This window comes from Olea europaea, chromosome 9 (genome assembly GCF_002742605.1).
Source record: "Olea europaea var. sylvestris chromosome 9, O_europaea_v1, whole genome shotgun sequence".
In the NCBI taxonomy this organism is placed as follows: domain Eukaryota; kingdom Viridiplantae; phylum Streptophyta; class Magnoliopsida; order Lamiales; family Oleaceae; genus Olea; species Olea europaea.
The window spans coordinates 10,958,134-10,977,327 of record NC_036245.1 but is presented as its reverse complement, the minus strand read 5'-3'; the positions used below and the strand labels follow the sequence as shown (position 1 = coordinate 10,977,327).

At 34.8% G+C, this 19,194-nt stretch overlaps 2 protein-coding genes across 2 annotated transcripts; both read right to left on the bottom strand.

The window, feature by feature from the left end:
• Positions 1-11,461: 11,461 nt before the first annotated feature.
• LOC111399660 (zinc finger CCCH domain-containing protein 39-like) lies at positions 11,462-13,745 on the bottom strand. Its single transcript, XM_023027098.1, has 3 exons — positions 13,422-13,745; positions 12,355-13,152; positions 11,462-11,940 (listed from the first exon to the last, which is right to left on the bottom strand). Exons 2-3 carry the CDS (start codon positions 13,109-13,111, stop codon positions 11,684-11,686), a joined length of 1,014 nt encoding a protein of 337 aa, XP_022882866.1. The 5' UTR covers positions 13,112-13,152; positions 13,422-13,745; the 3' UTR covers positions 11,462-11,683.
• A 2,668-nt stretch (positions 13,746-16,413) lies between these two features.
• On the bottom strand, positions 16,414-18,153 carry LOC111399659 (AAA-ATPase ASD, mitochondrial-like). The gene has a single exon (XM_023027097.1). The coding sequence runs from the start codon at positions 18,049-18,051 to the stop codon at positions 16,681-16,683; it is 1,371 nt and encodes a 456-aa protein (XP_022882865.1). The 5' UTR covers positions 18,052-18,153; the 3' UTR covers positions 16,414-16,680.
• Between the last annotated feature and the right edge of the window lie 1,041 nt (positions 18,154-19,194).

Below are 19,194 nucleotides of genomic sequence, written 5' to 3'. Positions count from 1 at the left end.
TTCATGACGAAGACTCTAACAAATCGGATCTACTTGAAGTCCAAATTGTATACTTGCAAGATGGATGAAGGTACACCAATCCGGGAGTACGTCAACAAGTTTGATAAGATCATATCGGACTTGAAGGACATTGATGTGGAAGTAGATGATGAGGATCAAGCACTTCTACTGTTTCTTTCATTGCTAAAGTCTTACGAGAACCTAGTACAAACATTGATGTTTGTGGGTGATAAACTTGTGATGGAGGACACTAGAATGTCACTTCTAGCGGATGATCTTCGAAAGATTGCAACTAGTGGCATGTCTACCATTGGTAACAAGGAGCAAGCTCAAGGATTGTTTGAAAGGGATAGAAGCAATGTGCGACCAAAGGGCAAGGGAGAAAAATCTAGATCGAGTTCTAGACCTCTTGCGGAAAGGTCTTGTTTCATATGCGGCAGGTGTAAAAGGCTATCGCCTATGGTGTGTAGAGGATTCTAAGTTCATAATCAGCAGAGATGTTACTTTTGATGAGAACTCCATGGTAGATTCGTTGAAAGCTACAGTGCCCGGTGGTGATGATGTTGAGACTACAAAGTCTCAAGTTGTTGATATAGAACCTAGAGATCAACTTGGTTCTAAGCATGTTCAAGAGGAGTATCATGCAGACACTCAAGATGAGAGTGATGATGGGCTTGAACAAGAGGCGGTTCAGCAAGAGAATATACAGGCACAGCAACAACAGCAGCTTGTAAATAACTTGGCTTCCTCTAGGCCATGCCGTACTTACAAGCAAGTTCTAAAGTTAGGGTCAGACGATCCTTTGAGGCACTATGGGCAGACAAATTTGGTTGATTATGCACTCTCGGTGGAGGATGATGAGCCTACCACTTTTAAGGAAGCTATTTTAAACAATAATAGTGAGAGTTGGTTGGCAGCGATAGAAGAAGAGATGGAATCACTTCACAAGAACCAAACATGGGAGGTTGTCCCATTGCCCATAGGTAAGAAAGCTATTGGTTGCAAGTGGTTGTACAAAAAGAAAGAGGATCCTACTAAGCTCGATGGTACAAGATTCAAAGCAAGGTTAGTAGCTAAGGGATTTGCACAAAGAGAGGGAGTTGACTACAATGAGATCTTTTCTCCGGTGGTCAAGCACATTTCCATTCGGGTGCTATTGAGTATTGTTGTTCATCATGATCTTGAGCTGGAACAACTCGTTGTTAAAACCGCCTTCTTGCACGGGGACTAGAATGAGAAAATCTATATGCATCAACTTGAGGGCTACAAGGTTGAGGATAAGGAACGTCAGGTATGTCGCTTGAGAAAATTACTATATGGATTGAAGCAATCTCCTCGGCAGTGGTACAAGCGATTTGACTCCTTCATGCTAAAGCATGGTTTCTCCAGAAGTGAGTATGACTGTTGTGTTTATATTGGGGAACTTCGGAGAGGTAACTATATCTATCTTCTATTGTATGTGGATGACATGCTTATCGCTTCGAAAAGCAAGGTAGAGATAGATAGGTTGAAATCTCAATTTGGTAAAGAGTTTGAGATGAAGGATATGGGGGCTGCTAGGAAAATACTGGGTATGGAGATTAGAAGAGAGAGGAAGAACCGACGAATGTTCTTAAGTCAGAAAGGCTACATTGAGCGGGTTATTGCTAGGTTCGGGTTGCAAGGTGCAAAGTCGGTGGTGACTCCATTGGCTCCACATTTCAGACTCTCTGGTAAACAGTCTCCTACTACAGCGGAAGAAAAGGTACGCATGGATCGTGTACCTTATGCTAGTGCAGTTGGCAGTTTAATGTATGTCATGGTGTGTACACGCCCAGATATTTCACAAGCAGTTAGTGTGGTCAGTAGATTCATGACGAATCCGAGGAAGGCACACTGAGAAGCTGTGAAGTGGATCCTGAGGTACTTAAAAGGTACCGCGGATACGGGTTTATGTTTTGGTGGAGATGCATGTCATATAAGTGGGTTTGTGGACTCGAATTATGCAGGTGATCTAGATAGACGACGATCTACTACTGGATAAGTGTTTTGCATACATGGTGCCCTAGTTAGTTGGCGATCGATGTTACAGGCTACAGTTGCTCTTTCTACTACAGAGGCCGAATATATGGCCATGGCAGAGAGAGTGAAGGAAGCATTGTGGTTATGGGGTCTTTTAAATGATTTGAGGATTGAGCAGGATTGTGTGGACTTGTGGTGTGATAGCCAGAGTGCGATTCACTTGGCTAAGAATCAGGTTCATCATGCTCGAACCAAGCATATCGACATCAGGTATCATTTTGTGCGTGATGTCATAGAGGAAGGTGATATTTCACTCTCGAAAGTACACACAAATGAAAACCCAGCTGACATGTTAACCAAAATGGTAACGGGTAGCAAGTTTCAGCATTGCTTGGACTTGCTTCACATTAGTCCGTGTTGATATGCCCGAGTGAGCATGGCCCTTCGGGGCGGGGTTGAAATGAGGTGAACTACGGAGGCTTGATCCCGAGTTTTTTGGGTACATAGGCAACCATGGTTTGAATGGTGCAGCCGAGTTTTTTTGGTGCTTACTACTTCTTCATGTGTTCGTCCAAAATTTGAGATCTATCAAATGATGTACGAGGTGGAGAATTGTGAGAAGAGAAGCTGAAGAAGTCAGTGCCTAGGCGCTGCCCAGTTTCTGTCGAAGCAGAAACTGGGCAGAAACTGGGCGCCCAGGCGCCATGAGTGGGTGCCTGGGCGCCCACCAGTGCCCAACCGGGCAGAATGTTGGCGCCTAGGCGCCCCGATACCTATATATATTTCCGGTTTTTTCCCCTTTCATTAGTAACAAGACCTAGCACCCGATTTTGAGAGAGAGAAAGGGAGAAAGCTTGGATAGAATTTTACAAGATTGAGGTTTTTCATCTTGTGTATAAATTCAAAGTTATTTTCTTTCTTGGAGATTAACTTGAGGCTTGTTTAAGTAATCCAAATACATTGTTCTTCCAATATACATTGAAAATCATTTCTTCCCCATTTTCTTGTGCTTCAAGTGGTTTGGAATTTTTCACATTGTCAAGCTTTATTTCTTGGCAATCTTGGGAGGTCGTTTTCCCAACAGAAGTTCTTGTTAACAAGCCATTTCATAAGGCGTCCTTCACCTCTTCGTATGTTATATCAATATCGGGGATCAATTCAGCTCTAAACCATATGAAATTATTCCCGATGGACCCTCCTTCTTCTTTCCCTCACCCCATTTAGCCTTAGGGCTAGTACCTGTTCCATCCAGTTTTTAACAAATGTTTATATGATTGATTGCTTCCCTGTTGTAGGTTGGTCCTCATATTTCCCATATAGATGAACATTATACGGATTGACCAAGTTTTCTGCTCTACGATCTCCACGATAATTGCTCTTGTCATACTTCCCGTTACCAGGGTTCTTCTCGTCCGTGAGTCTCTCTGGGACGAGGTTGTTCATCTGCTGTTCCTTCTACTTTCCCTTCGACATACTACTGTTGGTTTTTATACATGTTAGTTGTTGTTGTTCTCAGGGTAGAAGCTAGCAACAGGCTCCATTTTACTCTGTCCAACTTGTGCCAACTCGCCCTCAGACTTTCAAGCTATGCACGTAAAGATTTATTTTCAGTTGTTAGTGTCTTGAGGTTTTTTGCCATTTCTTGTATAGTCTCTGCTGTGGACATCATAATGTTGGTGTATAACTTTAACGATGCTTTTTCCTACTACTGTTTTGGATTCACATCACTGTCCCCTGGACCATCGCTATGCTCTTCCATTCTCGTGTTCGGCACTTTCTCTCACCTAACCAGAATTTTCGCTCCTAAACTTACTGATTTTTATACTTAAACAGGAACAAGTGGAGAAATAATTATTTGAGAATGAAATATTTGAATTTTGCATGCCCTCCTATTAGGGGGGAACATTTATAGATTTCCTTGGGACTTTGGATCATTCTAGAAAATGATAGTTGACGACCATTTAGTAATGGGCTAATAACTAATTTCGTTATGCAATCACGTGTAATTCAATGGTTTAGAAGTCATGCTTTATCTTGGATGTAGAAAGTAGGAAAATAGAATTGAAAAAGTGGAGAAGAAAGAAAGTGAACCAAAACATAAATGGAACCCTAAGATCTAGGTCGATGTGGTGTAGACAAACCCTAGGTGGTATGTCACCGGGTTATTCAAATAATGTGGCGTTTTCTGTGATTTTCCAAGTTACAACTTCGGATTTACACACGTGTTAAAGTAATGGTTTTTTCCCACCATCAAAAGAGACGGTTTGCCTTGCATCTTTTGCGAGCCTTCTTTGCTTTAGCTGCCTTCGTGCTTTTAGACTTTGTCTAAGTGGTTGAATTCAGAGGATAGACTTCTAATTTTGACATCAACAACTAGTAAAGTAGATTGTGAGTCTAATGTCAATCTATAATGCAAAATATCCAAAATGATAATCCTAAAACTAAATATCGAAAATGATAACTTTATCTATGCAATCAATTTAGCGACGATTTAAACTCACAATTCTAACTATAAGGCAATGAAAGAAAGTTTTTGGTTGAATTCAAGAAAATTGAGATATTATACGATTTCAGGATAGTTTATTTGTGTCACTTTCCATTTTTAAATTTTGAAATGCACAATCGTGCAATTGATCGAATTTTCCTAATATATACATCGGTGTAAAATTAAAATTACTTAATTCTAAGAACTCACTATATCTCAATGTGAATTATAAATATAACCAAGTGCATTTAAATAACTAGAAAATCTCCACGTGATCGCACAAATTTTAGCCATATATATACGTACGTACCTCATATCCAAATTTTATATTTTTCATAATTTTGGTTTAAATTCATAAATTCCTTTTCTCTAGGTTTCATCATGGTTGACCAATGTTTAAAGGCAACAAATTTAACCCACAAAAATAAGCGTATAAAGATATACTTTAAAGTCAAGGGAAAAAAGCACAAATTAAATTATTAAAACTAGGATACATTATTCGTCCTGTTATTGTACAAGAAAAGCACAAATAATAATTAGAAGACATCACAGGATTTATGTAAAAAAATGAGAAGATGAAATCTTGCATCAATGTGACTTTCTCCATTTTTTTTTTCTTTTTGAAATTTTCAAAATGTAGGTTGACTCTCATTCATGTTCTAAGGAAATCTCCAAAATTGTTTACTCCTAATGAATCTAGGAAATTAGAAATACTAGTTATAGTTGAACGTGTAATCATGTTATTATAAAATGCTCTATAGGTGCTACAAAAATAATATTGTAAGATGTGAGAATATAAAAAATAATTAATACAAATTATTTACGTGGAATGAACTTTTGATTCAAATGAAATAAAAACCAACTTGTGAAAACAATTTAAATAGTTAAGAAAATTAATTAGAATAATTCCTCCATTTACCCTTCTAATCTGAACTGAGCATCTAACGAATATCATCCTTGTTGGGTTATGTACCATAGAGTATTTTTTGCTATGATAAAATTATAAATAAATTGTGATTTTATTTATTGCTTTATTTATTATTGAGCATGCAAATTAGATCGTCTATGATCACTTGAGATAATATAAATTGAGTATTTGCGTTGAGAAGTGCAGTGTGATACAACTTATATTTTGATTATAAATAATTTGTTCACAACTAAAGTATAAGGGCTGGCACCTTGTACTGGAAGTTTGTAATATTGACCGATTCACTATTCAGGTTTGTGATTTGTTTTTATCATAGAAATAGTTAAAGGTGATATTAGTATACTTGGAGTGTATTGAACGGACCGCGTATCGAATTTAATTCTATAGAATGACATGGTGCTTCAAGTGGTTTGGAATTTTTCACATTGTCAAGCTTTATTTCTTGGCAATCTTGGGAGGTCGTTTTCCCAACAGAAGTTCTTGTTAACAAGCCATTTCATAAGGCGTCCTTCACCTCTTCGTATGTTATATCAATATCGGGGATCAATTCAGCTCTAAACCATATGAAATTATTCCCGATGGACCCTCCTTCTTCTTTCCCTCACCCCATTTAGCCTTAGGGCTAGTACCTGTTCCATCCAGTTTTTAACAAATGTTTATATGATTGATTGCTTCCCTGTTGTAGGTTGGTCCTCATATTTCCCATATAGATGAACATTATACGGATTGACCAAGTTTTCTGCTCTACGATCTCCACGATAATTGCTCTTGTCATACTTCCCGTTACCAGGGTTCTTCTCGTCCGTGAGTCTCTCTGGGACGAGGTTGTTCATCTGCTGTTCCTTCTACTTTCCCTTCGACATACTACTGTTGGTTTTTATACATGTTAGTTGTTGTTGTTCTCAGGGTAGAAGCTAGCAACAGGCTCCATTTTACTCTGTCCAACTTGTGCCAACTCGCCCTCAGACTTTCAAGCTATGCACGTAAAGATTTATTTTCAGTTGTTAGTGTCTTGAGGTTTTTTGCCATTTCTTGTATAGTCTCTGCTGTGGACATCATAATGTTGGTGTATAACTTTAACGATGCTTTTTCCTACTACTGTTTTGGATTCACATCACATTCCCCTGGACCATCGCGATGCTCTTCCATTCTCGTGTTCGGCACTTTCTCTCACCTAACCAGAATTTTCGCTCCTAAACTTACTGATTTTTATACTTAAACAGGAACAAGTGGAGAAATAATTATTTGAGAATGAAATATTTGAATTTTGCATGCCCTCCTATTAGGGGGGAACATTTATAGATTTCCTTGGGACTTTGGATCATTCTAGAAAATGATAGTTGACGACCATTTAGTGATGGGCTAATAACTAATTTCGTTATGCAATCACGTGTAATTCAATGGTTTAGAAGTCATGCTTTATCTTGGATGTAGAAAGTAGGAAAATAGAATTGAAAAAGTGGAGAAGAAAGAAAGTGAACCAAAACATAAATGGAACCCTAAGATCTAGGTCGATGTGGTGTAGACAAACCCTAGGTGGTATGTCACCGGGTTATTCAAATAATGTGGCGTTTTCTGTGATTTTCCAAGTTACAACTTCGGATTTACACACGTGTTAAAGTAATGGTTTTTTCCCACCATCAAAAGAGACGGTTTGCCTTGCATCTTTTGCGAGCCTTCTTTGCTTTAGCTGCCTTCGTGCTTTTAGACTTTGTCTAAGTGGTTGAATTCAGAGGATAGACTTCTAATTTTGACATCAACAACTAGTAAAGTAGATTGTGAGTCTAATGTCAATCTATAATGCAAAATATCCAAAATGATAATCCTAAAACTAAATATCGAAAATGATAACTTTATCTATGCAATCAATTTAGCGACGATTTAAACTCACAATTCTAACTATAAGGCAATGAAAGAAAGTTTTTGGTTGAATTCAAGAAAATTGAGATATTATACGATTTCAGGATAGTTTATTTGTGTCACTTTCCATTTTTAAATTTTGAAATGCACAATCGTGCAATTGATCGAATTTTCCTAATATATACATCGGTGTAAAATTAAAATTACTTAATTCTAAGAACTCACTATATCTCAATGTGAATTATAAATATAACCAAGTGCATTTAAATAACTAGAAAATCTCCACGTGATCGCACAAATTTTAGCCATATATATACGTACCTCATATCCAAATTTTATATTTTTCATAATTTTGGTTTAAATTCATAAATTCCTTTTCTCTAGGTTTCATCATGGTTGACCAATGTTTAAAGGCAACAAATTTAACCCACAAAAATAAGCGTATAAAGATATACTTTAAAGTCAAGGGAAAAAAGCACAAATTAAATTATTAAAACTAGGATACATTATTCGTCCTGTTATTGTACAAGAAAAGCACAAATAATAATTAGAAGACATCACAGGATTTATGTAAAGAAATGAGAAGATGAAATCTTGCATCAATGTGACTTTCTCCATTTTTTTTTTCTTTTTGAAATTTTCAAAATGTAGGTTGACTCTCATTCATGTTCTAAGGAAATCTCCAAAATTGTTTACTCCTAATGAATCTAGGAAATTAGAAATACTAGTTATAGTTGAACGTGCAATCATGTTATTATAAAATGCTCTATAGGTGCTACAAAAATAATATTGTAAGATGTGAGAATATAAAAAATAATTAATACAAATTATTTATGTGGAATGAACTTTTGATTCAAATGAAATAAAAACCAACTTGTGAAAACAATTTAAATAGTTAAGAAAATTAATTAGAATAATTCCTCCATTTACCCTTCTAATCTGAACTGAGCATCTAACGAATATCATCCTTGTTGGGTTATGTACCATAGAGTATTTTTTGCTATGATAAAATTATAAATAAATTGTGATTTTATTTATTGCTTTATTTATTATTGAGCATGCAAATTAGATCGTCTATGATCACTTGAGATAATATAAATTGAGTATTTGCGTTGAGAAGTGCAGTGTGATACAACTTATATTTTGATTATAAATAATTTGTTCACAACTAAAGTATAAGGGTTGGCACCTTGTACTGGAAGTTTGTAATATTGACCGATTCACTATTCAGGTTTGTGATTTGTTTTTATCATAGAAATAGTTAAAGGTGATATTAGTATACTTGGAGTGTATTGAACGGACCGCGTATCGAATTTAATTCTATAGAATGACATGCAGATAATTAAATTTCACTAGACCGCTGTGTATTTCATCTAAATCCCTTGACAAGATTACATATATCTTTTCATGATTTCAATGGTTGTTTGATTTATCAATGGGTGAGATCAATTTGATTAGTCAAATATCTCAATATGTTAGAAACTTGAGAATGAGTGGAGTAGAGAATATGAATTCATGTCGGGAACCGTCACCCTGAAAATGGATAGAGTGATTATTTAAATATTTTCTGTTGAACAGTTAAAACCTGAGTTCAGTGCTTAGCGACAGCTAAACTTCGACATCTGTGATTAATTCACAGGACCATTGAAGAAAATAAAACTTAAATTATTGAGAATAAGTTGAGGGGCAAAACAGTTATTTATGCTCGTACCTAATTATCTGATCTCGGACGAGGATAAAATACATATACAGCATGTCAGAGGAAAATATTACAAATTTATTGACTTCTGTGATCTTATATATTCCGAGAATTCAGTGTTTTGCCTTTAGTGAAAAAATAAAGAGTAATAATTAGATTTGGTGGTCTGGGGTCAACTAGACAGAATCTAACTATTGGAGCTTGGATAACATATGTCCGATCAGGTCCTATAGTTGCTTCATAAAGTATTGAAACTTAATTACGGTAACTATAATAGTTTTGGGTTTAATTGTAATTACAATAAAATTTTGTACTTAGTTGTAATTACTACAAAAGTTGTAAACTTAATTGTAATAAAGTAATTGGATTTGGACTTTAATTTTAATTAGAATTCCTATTTGAATGTGAAATTATTATTGTATAAAAATTGAAACTCTTCTATTTCTATAAATAGAGATTAAATGGATCCTAGACATCCTATAGAATGGAATTATACAACATTCTTAATACATAATTCCATTGTGATCAAATTTTTGAAAGCACAGAAAAAAGAGAGAGAGAAATTATTTTTCTTGATTTTTCAATTGTCCAATTCAAGAATTAGATTCTTGATTTAATTAGAAGAAGGTGCCCAACCACTAGTATAGTTTTGATTTTGGAGGTTTGAAGTATCAAGTTCTTGGAATTAAAAGGCTGAAAGTTCATGATCCAAAAGCTAAAAGTTCGTGATTCCGAATTAATTCAAAAAGTGATCATCAAATTTAGGTAAAAATTTGAATGCTTTATTTTTTATATAACATATACATGAACGTCGAGATGATTTTGTTTTTGAATTAAAGAGATTTTTAATTTCTAGATAATTCTGCTTCCGCATTCCAGTAATCCTTTCTTCATATTCACTTAATATGCATAGAATATATCAATTAAAATTATTTATTATAGATATGCATTATGTCCCTCTATTTACCTTCCCCGTATCCTAACATTCATTGGATAAATCAATTAGAAAAAACTCTAAAAATATCCATCTTTTGTTTCAAAATTTTTTTTAATGAATTTCATTTACTATCCAGTCAAGTAAAATGACTTTGTCAAAATGTATGTTGATCATAATTAACTAATTGACAAGCTAATTCATGATAATATTGTTCAAATGATTAAAAAGATAAAATGCATATTGAAGAATCAAAAGGTAAGAAATCTGTTAATTATGATTGAGAATTCAAAATTGTGTCAATGAAAGCCCTTAATTAAGTCTATGAAAAATAAAATAAAAAAAAATAAACCGAAAAATAAAGTCTCTTTTCCGTCACGTGCGGTCACACCAATGTTTTCCGCGGAATGCCTACTGAAAGAAGCAGAATTGTGCCAGATTTTTTTTGCTTTTGCACCCTAAGTCCCTGAACAAAAATTTTATTTCTACAAACTTCTAAATATGCTCATTTTAGTTCCTGATTTAAATTTTCTCCTCTGTTTCCTGGTTTTCACGTTTCATCTTCTTGACCATTTCTCCAATATCTTTTGACTCTTACAATTGCTTCATTTTCAGTCCAATTTCATAATTTCTCTAAAATAAATAGAGAAAAACAAAATTAATAGAGATCATTTTTCCAAACTTAACAATTATGTGAACTCAGCCCAAAAAAAGTGTAAAACATACGCCTTTCACAAGGCACACTACACCATGGCACTTTGTGTGAAACGAAAACTCAAAATTAATTGGCTATGTAGAGAGTGACTGGGAGGGATGTCTTGATTATGAGAGAATCTTCAATAGGGCAATCGCACCACGTGGCAATGCGACAGCCCTATCAAGGTGTGCCACCTCGACGAGTGGTCCACACACCTTGGGATGTGTTGTGGGCCACCCACTGAGGTGGCGCCTCGACATTGATCGTGCGACTGCCCCACTAAATATTCTTCCCTTGATTACATGAAGATTACATATCAATACTCCCTCCGTCCCTAAAAAAATAGACTTGCTCTCATTTTTTGTTTGTCTCATATTATAGATCACTTTTCTTATTGAGAATATAATTTATATCATAATTTTTTAATATATTCTTTTTAAATGTGCCTTCAGTGCTGTGTGTACTGAAATTGTACACACAGAAACATCACAAAAGAGACACAATACTGGGGTGGGTGAGTGATCTTTTTGGCTTTTTTATTACAACATGGGCTCCACAATGTGAGATTTCCGGTGCATTTCTGTGAAACACTCTTCAGTACATATGGAATTGCTGAAAGAAGTATTAAAAATCTTTTCGGATTTGGAGCCGTTGGCAGGGTCTTGATGTCATTGGTACTTGTTGGGTCTGACTTGATCAGAGAAACCTGCCCGATTGCATGTACAGGTTCATGTAAAATGCCCAAAGTACATCTCCGGCTAAAGACATGAAACTATCCTGGATGATTTATAGAACACAACAAGAGCCTTTAAAGTAAAAAAATTCAAACATGAAAGCCAAAATTATATAATCTGGAATGCAATATTATATTGAGAACAAAATGATGTTTCATTATTCGAACTTTCTACAGCAAATAATTCAATCAACTAATTCAAATAATTGAAGGAGAATTTATGAAACCTGTGGTTGAAATTAACAACTACCAACAGCCTAAAAAAAAAAAAAAAAAAGGAGGTCTAAAGATCAAATCTTTAATCTTTAGCAATTCAGACATTAACTGAGAGATGCTAATCTGAAATTCATATCTCTTCTTTCCTAGGGGAGTTGCGCGGTGGCGATAAATCATCCCACCAATCAGCATAAATTCGATTAATTTGCCTGTTCAGTTTCCATTTCGATATCTCCTTATTTTTTGCATCTTCGTTAACGGGAGCACCAATCACTGCACTTGCAGGAGCTGAATTAATTACAGGCACGGGGAGAGGCTTTGCTGGAATTTGGGAGCCAGAATTCATCATCAGCTCTGTCTCAACACGAGCACCAGGTACCTGCAAATCTGCAGAAAAAATCAAGCATATATTTCAGAAGTTTTTATGAAAAAAATAGAAAAAAAAAAATCCATATTTTGGATGAAACTTAAAGATATAATTCCACTCATCTTTCTCGCCTTTCATTTTGATTCGAATATGGCACTATGCCTACATACAAGTGTCATTTAAAATGAAATATCTTTAGCCCTATGTTACTAAGTGGCCAGTGAGATTTCGATTGTGTTATCTGGACAGACAAAATTTGTAGTATATGAAAAGAACACGGTTAACATTCCCTGGGAAATTCTGTTACTATTATAAATGAGAACAATCCTTTTCTTGTTGATGCCATGAAAACATTATATGGTTGTGGCAAATACTTTTTGTATTGAATTACACGAAATAAATGATAAATCGAACTTATGAGAGGCTAAATATACCTGATGGGCCATGAGCGAAATGACATCTTTCTCCAAAGGGGCATTGGCCGATCTCCCATTTGCTACATAGTTTTGTTTTCCAAAAAGCTGTATTTGCTTGGGAAGTGTTGGAACTCACGTTGACGTTCTTATTATAATCTTGCTTATCATAATCACCTCTTCTTCCCAATGCAGGCCCTGTAGTTCCAATACTTATTGCAACACTCTCCCTATGTTCTCTTGACATGTCAGTTTGAAATTTCATGGGCTGTTCATGAAGAAAGTTGCATTTCTCTCCATATGGACACTCTTCGCCATTGTAAAACTTCTTGCAAATTTTCATCCTATGTATCATTCTTTGATCATCATTGAAATTTCCAACCCCTCTCTCCTTTTCTCGAACAAGTTCTTGCCAATTTGGAGGGGGTTCGCGTAAATCTTCAATGCCATGAGCAAATGTGCAATGCTCCCCATTCCTGCAGGTGCCTTCCATGAATTTTACACAGATACGGGTCTTGTAAAATATATGGCTCGTTCCTTTAGCCCCCGAGGATTTAGCGAATTCATCCCGGGATTTCATTGGTGCAAAAGTTGCACAATCTGGTGGGTTGCTTTCAAAATTCCTTGGTCTCATAAAAGGAGGATGCTCAAATTGAAAATTAGCGTCATGTTCATTGTTCATAGAAGGTTGAGGCCAAAACCCGTCCACATCTCCACCGGCAAAATGTGGTGGATAGGGAGGAAGTGGTGGCTGTTGTGCAGGATCAGGGAAGCTCATCCTGTTTTGGTGCTAAAAGAATTTCTTGAATCTATTTTCTCCTATAAATATGCTAAGATTAAACTTTTGGATAGAAAAAATTGATATCAACCCTTAAAAGCAATCAAAAAAAATGATAAAAAATAATAATAATAAAAAAATTACAGTTATAGAAATTGGAAATTGGCCTGAATGCAATTGATCAAAAGTTGTTCAGAATAATCAACATTACCCACATAAAAATACAGTCCAAAATAACACACAGAAATAAGGCAAAGAAAAATCAAGAATTGCAAAACAAAAATTAATTAAAAAATGAGAATTAGCAAACCTGAATTTAATCCAAATTAAAGCAATTTCCAAACGTATTACAGAATTGCAACAGCGTAGATTACTCCGAACATCACATCTTCTGAGAGAAATTAAAAAACACAGATTGAAACCGACATTGAATGACTGATTAAAGCTATGAATTTTTGTTACTAAAATGCCGAATAATGAGTCAAATATAAAGGTTAAAACTGAAAAGTACAGGGGCAGCCGCCAATGACAAACCCTAGTACCTAGATTAAGAAGAAGATTTCAAATGGAAATCAAGGTTTGGTCCAAGAGAAAAGCCCTATTAATTGCTAAACTCAAACAGTGCCTTAAACCGCTAAATTACCAAAAATAAATATGCGATTATCTTCCAAAATTGTGTAATCAGTGGGACCAGTTTATTTAAATTTAGATCTTACCAAATATGTGTATAAATTAGCCCTCTATCCATGCACTAATTATTAAAAAAAAAATGAATTGAAAATAAGGAGAATTAAATCTAAATGGACGGAAATTGTATGATACGAGGTATTTATTTTTAGCACTGTTCTGTACAATATTAATTTTGGAACTTTTAAGATTCTTTACGGATTCAAATATCACTTTCGATGCTTCCTCAGGTTTACGAATTTGGCCCACCTTAAGGATCTCATACTCCCACCTTGTAATGGTACAAGGACCCACCATAATACCGACAGAGATTTAACTCTCGTTTGGCCCTCATTATTTGGATTTATAATGAGGAGAATAGTATTTTTTTTTTTTTTAGATTAATGGTTGTAAAAGAATTAAAAAATTTCGATTTACATGAAATATTATTTTATTGAAGATTGTATAGTTGAAAATATGATAGAGAAAAATTTAAATTAAATTGATGAGTATTAAAGAGGGCTAAACTGGGGACTTATATAAGACATGGTATATCTTACAAGGGATTTCAGGTCGAGTAGATGGATAATTTAGTAATTTACAAGGACGTGTTTGGGTATGCTTATAAGTATTTATAAATATTAAGGTCTTTTATTTTTATTTATTTATTTATTTTTATTTTTTTTGGTGGCTAAAAATATATAAATTGTTTATCTCAAGCGATAACTATGGTTCCGAACATGTTTGGAAATAGGCTCATGACTTAGCCCACAAAATTTTGTGGGTTGAAATGAGTCCCATAAGTAAGGTTTATATATTTCTTATTTGAGTTATGCTACATTTATAAAGGGGATTGACAAAGTTGAAAGACAAAATCACATACATACCAATCATTTCAAAAACAGATTTTTAAATCACTTGAAATCAATGACCTAAATTTTGTCAACACACTTTGTAACTCAACTTTTGTAATCCAACTTTGTACAAGTAGCTTTATTATTCTTATTTTTGGTGAGACTCACTCTCATTATCTATTTAACAAAGCATGTATGTGGTCTCTTCTGACTTGTGTATTTAACAAGTATGGAAAATACCTAAAAGTACTTTGGCCCGTAAAGTGTGTGGATAAAAAAAAAGTCATTTTAAGTATTATCACTCATATTTGTTTATGAGGTGTGAAGTCTACTTGTCCACACATCTTGTCGTGGAATCGAAATGCTAAGGTTCATTTGTTTCAAAACGTTTAAGAATACCATGAAGGAAGCAAAGAATTTTTGCAAAACAGTGCAAAAACATTTATCTTCCTTAACCATCATCTCCATGAACGATCGAAAATTGAACATCTCTATGTGAAGGATCCATAAGCCCTTTGGAAAATTTTGAAAGAGAAGTTTGACCATCAAGTAAATTGTGGTTCTCCCTAAAGTTCGTTACAAGCATATGTATCTGCTATTTTAGTACTTTAAGATTGTTGTTGAGTATAATTTATTTAACTTTGTGGATAACAAATTACATATCTTATTTGTTCAACACAAATAAGGACTTTAAGACTATTGGTGAGTATAACTCTAAGGTTTATTTGTCTCAAAAGGTTTAAAAATTAGTCATAACTCATCATATTTGCTAATTGAACAAAATAAGGAGTTGCTACTGAAGAATCATAAGTCTCATTCAAGTTACCCAACACCATTTCCTAGCAAACGCAACCTCAATCTATGGACACGAACGCGAAAATGAACATAGACACAGACGAAGTTATCAACGAAGCATTGGACTAAACTATCGGCAATAAGATAATAATTTCAAGAAGTATAAAGCAAACCACCAACGGTGAAATATAACCAGTGAAAATGGGGACAACTAATCAAAAATGAGGACAAAGATTTTTGTTATATATATATGGAATGAAATGACATTATTGATAGGCCTATAAACAACAAAATACCTTGTGAAATTCTGAAATATCTGCTGTGCTTGAGATCGCTACCCCTATATTTTTCTGCAAAGTACACTTTGGTCCTAGTTTTCTCTTCTTCTTCTTTTTTTCAACCTGCATCCTTTCTTCTTTGAAATCTTGGTCCTTATCTTTAAGTCAGTCTAATTTTGTCATCAACATTCCTCAATTGTCCATAATCGATCTGATGTCAAGTTCCAAGAGTTTGCAATTAAGTTCCTAAACTCTCCAAAAGTCGGATTTAGCTCTAGAAACTTATTAATCATTTTCAATTGATCCCATAAGTCTTTTAATTGATAAATCGTAACCCAATTGATCATCAAGCACTCTGAATCAACTCCAATTTCACCTTTTTCATGTCAATTGCATTTTAGTGCCTCCACGGTGGAATTTTACCTACACTTAATATATTTACACCTAAATTAGGCAGATGTCCACTCAATTAATCATAAACGAGTAAGTAAAGAAGCTCTAGATAACTTTATAAGATGCACTTATCAATTGCAATGATGCAAGTCATTCAAGTCACCGCATGGCCAACTTTATGAAGCTACATGTTCTACCTAAAAGTTTGAAGCAAGGCCTGTTTCAATGAAGGCCACACAACAATTTGACAAATATTTGGATATTTTTTCATCTTAATGACTGATGGTGCAACAATAGGACAATAGGTTCGGGACCAAAGCTGAAATTTTCCTTAATTATTCATCACATTGAAGAGAAAAATCTTGTCTTGATAATGTTACATAACTTTCAAATTTAAATACATGTTCATACATTCGTCCAAAATTTATCACTTCCAAAGGGGGAAGGTTGGGGATTGATTCGAGTGGAGAAGAGAAAAAAGTAGCATCCACTTAACATTCTCCCTCTCAACACCTTCTCATCGAAACAACTTTCATGCTTCCAACCAAAAAATCATCAAAAACAAGGCTTAGTTTGTAGTTATTTAATCGTGTGGTTTTTCCGGCCCTGCTTGCATTTTCGCTCCCTCGAGAGCTAAAATAAGATCCCGCAAACAACTTTCTGCATCAACTGGTAAAGTCTTTGGCATTAAAATTTCTGCAACATCTGCTGGAGTAATCTTGATTTCCTCGAGGAAACTACAAATTCTCGAAAACAAAGAGTGCGACTCCAAATTAAGATAGTTCCTTGCCAAAACCTTAAAAGCTTCAAAAGTGCAATATGACAACTCGATGTGCTTGTCCATTCGTCCTCTCCGAATAAGGGCAGGATCCAATTTATCCACATAATTGGTAGTAAATACAATCAATCTTTCTCCCCCACAAGCTGACCAGAGCCCATCTATGAAATTCAGAAGCCCGGAAAGTGTAACCTTACTATTTCTTGATTCTGATTCGTCCTTTGTGAATTTCTGCCCAGGATCGTTTTCTTCTATATCTTTCTTCTCCCTTTTCTTCGCCCTTTGTCCGGTCAGGTCTACTGAACAATCAATATCCTCAATCACAATAATCGACTTGCTAGATGTCGCGATCAGTAATTTCTTCAATTCTGTATTGTCTTTCACTGCTGTTAATTCAAGATCATAAATGTCATAACTTAGTAGATTAGCCATGGCAGCAACTGTAGTGGATTTACCAGTCCCTGGTGGACCGTAAAGAAGATAACCGCGTTTCCAGGCCCGGCCAATTGTTGAATAAAATTCTTCAGCCTTGCTAAATGTAATCAAATCATTAACAAATTCCTCCTTTCTTTCGGGCTCCATTGCTAATGTCTGGAAATTTGCAGGATGCTCAAATGGTACAAAACTCCAGGAGGATCCACTGTTTGTGTACAGTTTTCGCTGCCGGTTTTTCACCTTTATCGCCTTCCCTTCCTTCAGTACATGATTCAAGTACGATCCAGTGATTAAGATTCTATGCTTTTTATGGAATTTCAGCTTGAAATATCTCTTTTCATCAGTCGGAACAGGCTGGAAAGAAAAAGTCTGTGTCTTGGAAACGTTCTTTCCAGAAGCCCACCAGACTTTTACTCCTTGAAATTCATCAGCCACTTCTTCATTATCATCCATGGTAAGAACCAGAGATTGGCCATTCTTGATTATGTCCGCCCTAAGCCGCCGTGCCTGAGCGGAGGAACTGGAGCTGAGGTAGGTCTCGATGGCGGCAAAAGCTTCGCTTCGCATGAATCGTTCGCCGGTGAATTCATTGAAGGTTATTTGGATGTAAGGATAAAGAAAACTGAAAATTTTCTGGAAATACGATTCAACAGAAGTTCGAAGATGAGTTGGGAAATATTGTTGAAAAATTGCTCGAACAAACATGAAAGTAGCTATTAAGGATCCCAGTTGAGCAAACATTTCTCCAATCCTCGTTTTCTGTAAATTTTCGACAAAATCTATCTTATATAAGCTTCGTTTCTTAAACGCAACTCAATATTGTCGGTCTCTTTATTGTCATACCGTGTGTGTTTTTGTAACCACTTGTTTATAATATCTAATGTGAATACTTTCGAATTAAGGATTCCTATATTTCTTTAGAGAATTTAGTAATATGCAACAAATTAGACACGGAACTCATTTCTGAAGCCAATTTTATTGAATTGTGTGCAATCTATGTTACTAAGCCCCGTTTGGTACCCATTTTTTTTCAAAATGCATTTTACTCTCTCTTTTTTTCAAGCACACATTCTTTATTAAAATAATATTACGCGTAAATAAAAAAAATTCTTTATTTTTCAACAACACATTTTCCATCAATTTACTATTTAAAAATACATTTTTATATAAAAATGTCTCTCAAACACCCTCTAAATATCTATCTACAATATATTAAAAGTGCAGATGGTATAGAAACTTTTAAATACCAAATTTATACCCCTACATATTTAACTATGTGCCCACTATATCCTCATAATTGGAATATCAATTTAATTAATATTTATCATTTGGTTTAGAATTAATATAATATAAGGAGTGAAATATTTAATTGATATTTATCGTTTTAGATCAAAGCGAAACTAACATTCAATTATATCAATAAAATAAAAAATAAAATAAAATAAAAATTATTGACTTACCATTCAATTGACCATTTTGTTCTTACCAGAGACGGATATAGGGGGAGGCTGGGCTGGGCTGTAGCCCCCCCTCCCCCCACACTTAGGCCCAAGAGCTTTTTTTTAAGGTAAAAAATCAGTTTTTTATGTGTAAAAAAATTTTTTCCCGGTAATAATACGATTTGAAATTTTGTAACCCGGTCTTGGATCCAATCCTGGATCCGTCTCTGATTCTTACAATTTTTATTTTCCACCAATGAATCAATTTTTAATTTTCATAAACAAAACCATTATTAAACTTCATGATTTACATTATAATTGATGCAATGAGTTTTTATTTTTCATCAACAAAGCAATTTTTAATCTTTATGCTTTATATATAATTCATCCATTAAGTTAACTTTTTAATTGAGGTTACAAATATTTTAAAGGTTGCATTAGTATA

What these genes read in the sequence shown, in the direction of transcription:
- LOC111399659 (XM_023027097.1), bottom strand. Translation starts at nt 18,051, where the DNA reads ATGTTTGCTCAACTGGGATCCTTAATAGCTACTTTCATGTTTGTTCGA.
- LOC111399660 (XM_023027098.1), bottom strand. Translation starts at nt 13,111, where the DNA reads ATGAGCTTCCCTGATCCTGCACAACAGCCACCACTTCCTCCCTATCCA. An exon ending in TTTCGCTCATGGCCCATCAG is followed by an intron (nt 11,941 to 12,354) that starts GTATATTTAGCC and finishes TTTTTTCTGCAG; the next exon opens with ATTTGCAGGTACCTGGTGCT.